General features: G+C 35.9%; 1 protein-coding gene across 2 annotated transcripts; it reads left to right on the forward strand.

The window, feature by feature from the left end:
• Positions 1–1,389: 1,389 nt before the first annotated feature.
• LOC125194267 (cyclin-T1-5-like) lies at positions 1,390–7,083 on the forward strand. 2 transcript variants are annotated; one of them, XM_048092396.2, is made up of 7 exons: positions 1,391–1,578; positions 2,023–2,662; positions 2,769–2,850; positions 3,036–3,170; positions 3,292–3,467; positions 6,413–6,558; positions 6,839–7,083. In XM_048092396.2, the coding sequence occupies exons 2-7, from the start codon at positions 2,028–2,030 to the stop codon at positions 6,868–6,870; spliced, it is 1,206 nt and encodes a 401-aa protein (XP_047948353.1). In that variant the 5' UTR covers positions 1,391–1,578; positions 2,023–2,027; the 3' UTR covers positions 6,871–7,083. The 2 variants fall into 2 exon arrangements, with proteins under 2 accessions (XP_088913189.1, XP_047948353.1); XM_089057063.1 differs by lacking the exons at positions 6,413–6,558; positions 6,839–7,083 and adding an exon at positions 3,806–5,062 and having other exon boundaries at positions 1,390–1,578.
• Positions 7,084–7,453: the final 370 nt, after the last annotated feature.

Here is a 7,453-nt window from a genome sequence, read left to right on the forward strand (position 1 = left end):
GACGACGTGCCAAAGTCAATCCCTGAATTATAAATTAAGGTTTCCATTTTTTTTTCATGCGAATTAAACTAGGGCATCGATATAGTTACTTATTGCATATTTGGGTGCATCCATCTTAATTGAGTTCTAATTATGATTAATAAATTTAATTGGGCCTAGAATTAAGATTTGAAATGTGAAGACCAATAATCAACCAGCAATAAATATAAGTTCCTTGGGCCTTAAGAGTTTACGGACATAATAAGCCCATTGTCTACTGTCCATAAGAGAGGCCTTCAATGGTTCAAAAATATTTCCACTCAAATACTCCTTCATTCCCCATAGTATTAGAGACGTTTCTTTTCGCCACATAATTTAAGAAAAAATTATTTTAAGTGAGTTAAATAAACGAAGAATAAAACAAGAAATGAAAAAGGTAGATAGATGAAGAGAGAATAAAGTAAGAAAGAGTAAAGTAAATGAGAAAAAATGTGTTGATTTTTACTGAAAATGGAAATGACTCTATTACTATGGAACGTACTAAAATAGAAAAATGACTTAGGGAGTAAAAATTGCCACATTTAGAGAGTAAATTGTACTAGGAATTTCTTACTGAATACAATTTGAATTCAATTAACTTGCACTCGATTAGAGCTAATGGACTCCCGATAGGTTTACCCGATGTTATCTATAGTTTTAATATTGAATAATAAAAACTAGGACAAACTAGAGCGGGCAACCTTTTAGTGCATCTTAAATTTTGTTATGGCTCTAAACTCACCTAAGCACTAAATATCTTGATTTGGCGTATGTTAATGTAGTATACTGAGTTGTATACTCCAACACGTTTTCCACGTTATACTTATTCCTATACGAATAATAAAATCTAAGTAATTTATTAGGCAATTTATCCAAATAGTTGGCATATAACTTTCTCTAAATATGGCTTATCTATAAATTTGGTTGAGAACAAGTGATCAACCTAGTTTCAGATTCAAAGTTAGAAAATGAAAATATAAGCAAAAGAATTACAAAAAGCATGGAATATGCCCAATGTGGTGGAGTAGACATTTTTGTGCTCCTTTACCTAATACCAAAATCTTTTTTTTTTCTTTCTATTTTTAACTAAACAATTTATATCCACCGTGCCCTCAAAAATTTGAAGTAACTCAAACTTAAAAAAACGTTCAACTAATTGAGGTATGCCTTTAAAGTAACTCAAACTTACAGTAAACGTCTTACCAATTAAGGCGTGGATTGTCGTCGTCCAAAATCATTTTTTTAAATAGCTAATCAATGTTTCTTAATGTAATGGAATATTTTGTATTATTATCCAATATCGAACTATATTTTCCAATTTTAAAAAGTAGGAATATATTTAAAACTCAGTAAATAGGGCAAACTCACGCAAATTATTAGCCTTCTTTTTTGCTCAAGAAAAAATATTTAATTCTCTCTCCCTATTCTTCCCTTTTCTTTCATCCTCCCTCACAATCTGCAGCCCTGATCTCAAGCAAGCAATCCGATAAATTTGATTTGTTTATAGCTTCAATTCAGCTGCGATTTTCGTTTAGATCCTCGCGTTAACTTTCTGTTCAGGTAAACTGAGATTGGTTGTATAATTCTCTCCGATTTACGCTGTCAATTATAACGGAACTTTTTTTTCGTTTTCTGTTTGTGTTTTAATGGTGTAAATGAGTAGGTTTTGTGTATTTTTGGAAACTATTGCACGGAGTCTCATTGGAATCGGTTTGCGCGTTCACACCTTGCTGAATTTTCTGTTTGTTTGATCAACTCGGAATCAGTTTTACTGAATTTCATGTTTTGATGAGCTAAATGGTATAGTGTTAGATTTTGTTTAAGAGAGTTCTGTTTATTTGCTTTGGTTAGGCAGCTTACTTTTTCTCTTATGTTGTTTCGTTTAAAACTTGAATTTGTTTTTGGCGTTGGTTTATTTTTTCTGTGAGCTACTGTGATCATCTGCGATTCGTATTCTGTATGTATACGATTACTGTGCGTTTGCTTACTGAGTGAATTGGACAGGAATCATGTCACTTGCACGGCCTCACTGGGCGCGAGATGGTCATTTCCGAAGTGATGGTAGGTCGTCTTATGGCAGAATGAGAACAACAGCTGCTGCTAACTACGAGTGGAGCCACGATTGCCCCTCTGATTCAAACTTTTATATGAAGAATCTCGGCCTGTCCAGTGACTTCTCTCGGGACTCAATGCAGTATAGACCAAAGTATGACCATGTCTGGCGTGATGTCGTACCACCTTCAAAGAGGAGGAAGGTCTCGGATTTCTCACATGAAAGCACTGGCAGTGGCAGGCCCTATCAACAATCCCTTATTCATGAAAATGGTCTTGAAAACAATGCTGGCATTTGGCAACATGTACCTCCCTTATATGCCAATGCTTACTCTGGTGTTCCTTCGGTCTGCAACAATAGGTCAGCTACAATAGCTGGAATGAGGCCTGACGATGCCGGTGCTTATTCTTCAACTACCTCCAAGCGAGACCGCTCAAAATATGAGGATGATGAAGAAGTGATTTTTATGTCAAGAGATGAAATAGAGAGGCACTCTCCTTCAAGAAAAGATGGCATTGATTTGCTGCATGAGACACATCTGCGATATTCGTACTGTGCCTTCCTTCAGAATCTTGGAGTTCGGCTTGATCTGTGAGTTATAAACCACTAAGTTATCAATGGAGTTGGCTTTGAAGTACTGTTGTGCTATGATTAATTTTGTGCATTACTTTGACACATTTCGATTTCTCATTTGCAGCCCACAGACCACTATCGGAACTGCTATGGTTGTGTGTCATCGTTTTTTTGCTCGTCGCTCTCATGCCTCTCATGATAGATTTGTAAGTTCTGTCATTTGAACCTGACAATCTTTCTTTTCAAAATGAGATTAAAATACAATAAAGAAATTTCCTGATTTAATGAAACTCTTCTGAAACCTGAAGTAACTTTGTAATGCGAACGAAGAGTTAGAATTCAACTGGTCAATGATTGCAAAAGCTAATTGGATGATGTGTGCATCTTGCAGTTCATAGCTACTGCTGCTCTTTTCCTTGTCTCTAAGTCGGAAGAGACACCACGACCTCTTAATGACGTGCTGAGAGTGTCATGTGAAACTTTCCACAAGCAGGATTTCGTTGTGCTCTCTCGCATGTTCCCTGTTGTAAGTATCCTCTCTCTTTATCTTCTATATGCTCCATGTCTATGGGTTTTTTCATTTTTGCCTTGTACCCAGTAAAATTTCTTATGCAGAGGGGACTAACTATTTCTGAATGCTTTGACAGGATTGGTTTGAGCAATATCGTGAACGAATTACAGATGCTGAACAATTGATTTTGACAACCTTAAACTTTGAGCTTGGCGTGCAGCACCCATATGAATCTTTGACATCCACTCTTGAAAAATTAGGTTTCTCACAATCCATTTTGGTGAATCTGGCATTGAGCTTGGTCAGTGAAGGGTAAGTTGGCTTCTTCCATTATTTTGGAAGTTCTTGATTGATTTTTGTCGTTTCCTTCCAACAATCTATAAGTTGTGTGTGCTAAGCTCTCAAAATATTTGAGCTAGCTTTATTGTTACTATTTTGTTAATCAGAATCAGATTAATGGAATTTTATATAAAATGATCAACCGTCTGTAGTTAAACCTAGCAATTGTGGAGTTGGATGAGTGTAATCAAGTATATTACTTTGTTGTTCTTGAACTGCATTGCCTTCTATCCAGTGCTTGTTTTGTCTCCTTTTGCTCGTTTATATTATGGAATGGGATATTGATGTTTTGGATTGGCGTATAATTGCAGGGTCTATAGAGGATTAGCATGCTCACCTTATGATATTAATAGCTGGCGGTTGATGCGCTGTTCATCAAATGTTTTATTTTTCATCTCAAGTTGAAATAGTGATATCATGTGGATGCCTTTTCCATGCTGAACCTTAATGACATGTTCATTGGCTGTAGAAGATCATGGATGAATCAAATCTAATATTTCCATTTGGGCATTCTGATCGGTGTTTGGAAATCCGTATGGGGAGCATATGTTTCCCATTAACTCTATTTCCATATAGGATGCCTAAGAACAGTCTCAGGGATTCAATTCTAGCTGCACTGCTTTTGCAGAATATGGCCCAACTGGTTTTCTTTCATCACTTCCCAGTTCCCAAAAGACCTGCTTTCATCACTTCCTAAAATGACTTGCTTTCATCACTTCCCAAAAAGACTTGCTCTCATTGTATACAATATTCACCTGATCACCTCCAATATTTCCAACCTCTGCAAACTTACATTCAAGATATTCTAGTATGCTTGGATTCTCTAAACAACTCTCCATGCCTTCCATTCTTCTAGTACTTCTTGTTTCAGCTTCAAATTTTTTGTTTTGAAATTGGTCTGATTATCTGCAGTTTTAACATTGCTGTGAGACATCTACGGTAATAATGTCCTCTTTATCTAGGCTTCTAAAAGTAAAATCACTACTCAAAGCTTAGATTTCAGACCTCTGTCCTTTCCCACTGTATTTTAAACAATGAGTCTTATATGTTAGAATTTGAAGAAAATGGGTGGGTGGAGAAGGGGGGGGGGGGGTATGCATTCAAAACAAACATATACTATGGTTTATAAATTTATAGAACTTTTTTGACACTCCCTCCCCTCTTTGAAACTGATATGTTGAAACAGTGATGGGAGAGAAAGGAATCATTTGTGTCTTCCTCTTTATTGGAAAGTAGAATTCTGTGACGGTCAATAAGCATCTTTTGGTAGCTTCGCCATCGCATTGCTGTGTGGCATTAACCCATCCTACCTTGTCTGTATGAACCTACAAAAACATAGAAATATCTCGGTTGAGAGAAGTAATTGCATTTTCAGAATCTTTTTTTTTAAATCTATAAATATTTGTCTACAAGGTGGGGACTTGAGAACTCCACTAGTTTCCAGTTCATGTTCTGTAGCATTGTAAAAAAATGTTGCTCGGTGTATTAACTTTTCAAAAGCCTGGCTATAGAAGGAAGGATTAATATTTTTACGAGTACTCTATATACATTTACACATTATAATTGTCCATAGATGATCTCAGTTTGTGTGGTAGTAATGTTTTTCAGTTTGAAATCTTAGCTAGCTAAAAAATTAGTCGCCCCCAGGTGCTGGATGCTCCAGCCTCGCTTTAAGTGCTCCATTTCAGTTGTCCTGAGGTTTGGAATTTGGTAGCGACACCATCTATAGGTGTCATTTAGCAGAATACTAGTATTTCTTAGAGTGATTAGTGTAGGACTCACCTTATATTTCTTGCCAGCTCTTACTACATTAAATCATGGTGTGTCTATCATGAACGTTTGATGTGTTAGTTTTAATGTCTATATGGCCGTGGTCTAATATCCCTCTTGACATTTGGCAAGTGAAAACTTGTTTATTTTCCTGAACATCCATAGTACATGCCACTATTCGTAATTCAGTACAATGTTCATTACGGGGGGTAGTCCTATATACTCCTTCCGTGACATAAAAATATGTGCACTTTCCATTTTCGTCCGTCCCATAAAAATATGGGCATTTGCATTTATGGAAAGTTATCCCAATTTATTACCCCTATACATCAAGTTATTTACAACTTATACCACAATCAAAACATTATTATTAGGGTCCCACTATCCACTAAAACTACTTTAAACTACCCTTTTCCTCATATCTCTTACTTTATCAATTTTGTCTTAATTTCCGTGCCATATCACATGCCCATATTTTTATGGGACAGAGGGAGTATATATAGTTATATACTCCATAAAATGTTCATTACTCCTGCATACAATGTACATAGTTATTTGTTAAGCATATACTTAGGGTAATTATTTGATCACGCCCCTATATATATTTTGTCTTGATTAGTTATTAAATACTACTATGCATTTTAACACCTAAGATGATGAATGATATCATGGGCATTCATTTGGCAATCGATTTCAATAATCTGGCTTTGCATGGGAGATTTAGCTTGCTTAAGCCTGTTCCTGCTTGTATGGACATTTAAGTCAACATATATTTAGCCAGCAAAGGGGGGACTTGAACTGAAGTCATTGTTTCTATAAAAGGTGTAACATATATTCTATATTAGTATACACAATCAACACATTGCAGAAGAATCTTGGATTTTTCCATCTCAGTTGCAGAATTATTCGTTGGTAAGGGAAATTTGTTTTGGTCCTCTTGGCTTTACTAACTTCAGTGATGTTTATGATATACTCCTATTTTAAAACTTTCCTGCAACTGTGGAAAATGCATACAATCATCAGCACACGACCATCTCAGTTAGTTTTTGTGTTGCTTCAAGCGGTTTGATTTGCTACTTGCCTTAACTTTGATGCCGCTCTACTTATTTTTAGTCATGTTTCTGATGTCATGTTCTTTCCGTTCGCAGGCTTAGAAGCTCCCTTTGGCTGCAGTTCAAGCCTCATCAGATAGCTGCAGGTGCTGCATACCTTGCTGCCAAATTTCTAAATATGAATCTTGCATCATGCCATAATGTTTGGCACGAGTTCCACACGCCGCCATCTGTTATCAGAGGTAAGCATCGTGTCGCATCCTTCATGTTGACATCACCTTCCAGTTTTCGTAGCGAAGATTTTTTGTAAAGGTGTTACGTGAATTCTTTACTTCTCTCTGTGTCTCATAGATGTGAACATCTAAGTAGTTTCGGCAAAACCAAATAACCACAGAACATGAATGATATTTGGTGCATTAGATTTAGGTCACAGCTCGATTCGCTCTACAAGTTCATATGTTGTTTACACTTTACACTGAGTTTGCATATATAACGATATCATCTGCGACTGATTTGATGCAGATGTTGCCAATCAACTCATGGAACTGTTTTAGAAGATCAAATCTCATCAGGCCGTCAAGTCTGCAGTAGCTCGGAACCATTTCTTGTATCAGAGAGGATGAAGAAGAGAATGTTGTAGAGTAATACTACAAATTAACATGAAAAATGTTAGGCGTATAGATTTGTACGACTGTGCTGCTGTTTGAGGTGAAATATGACTAATCTTGGTAATGGAATATCGACACCTTGAGTTGTGTCTTCTGTCTTATGGTTTCTTTTTGTGTATAATAAACCCTAATTAGTACTAGGCTCTTAGCAGAATGATAAAAGGTATTCAAGGAATCAATTAGTTTGTTCATTTCATTATTCAATGGAGTATTTATCAATCACAATTCACAATCATCATTCACTCCTCGATATATAAATGAATCAATCAGGTCTACGACTATACAAACAAGTTTTTTTCGTAACTTTTTTAATTTTATGATTTATTTGAATTTATATCACGTTTTGCTTTTCTTAATTTTTTTTTACAAAATCTATTTTTATCAAAATTGAAACTCCACCTCCTCCCTTGCAACTTAAAACGTGAACAATATGCTTGACAAAAAGGAAGGTAGCTCAATTGATCAAAAT

This window comes from Salvia hispanica, chromosome 4 (genome assembly GCF_029641045.1).
Source record: "Salvia hispanica isolate PSC_SH4W2 chromosome 4, Shi_PSC_v1, whole genome shotgun sequence".
Taxonomy (NCBI): domain Eukaryota; kingdom Viridiplantae; phylum Streptophyta; class Magnoliopsida; order Lamiales; family Lamiaceae; genus Salvia; species Salvia hispanica.

Bases quoted from the DNA above. Each gene is read 5' to 3' on its own strand.
- LOC125194267 (XM_048092396.2), top strand. From the start codon at position 2,028: ATGTCACTTGCACGGCCTCACTGGGCGCGAGATGGTCATTTCCGAAGT. The intron at 3,468-6,412 runs GTAAGTTGGCTT...TTCCGTTCGCAG, and splicing joins TTGAGCTTGGTCAGTGAAGG to GCTTAGAAGCTCCCTTTGGC. The intron at 6,559-6,838 runs GTAAGCATCGTG...GATTTGATGCAG, and splicing joins GCCGCCATCTGTTATCAGAG to ATGTTGCCAATCAACTCATG.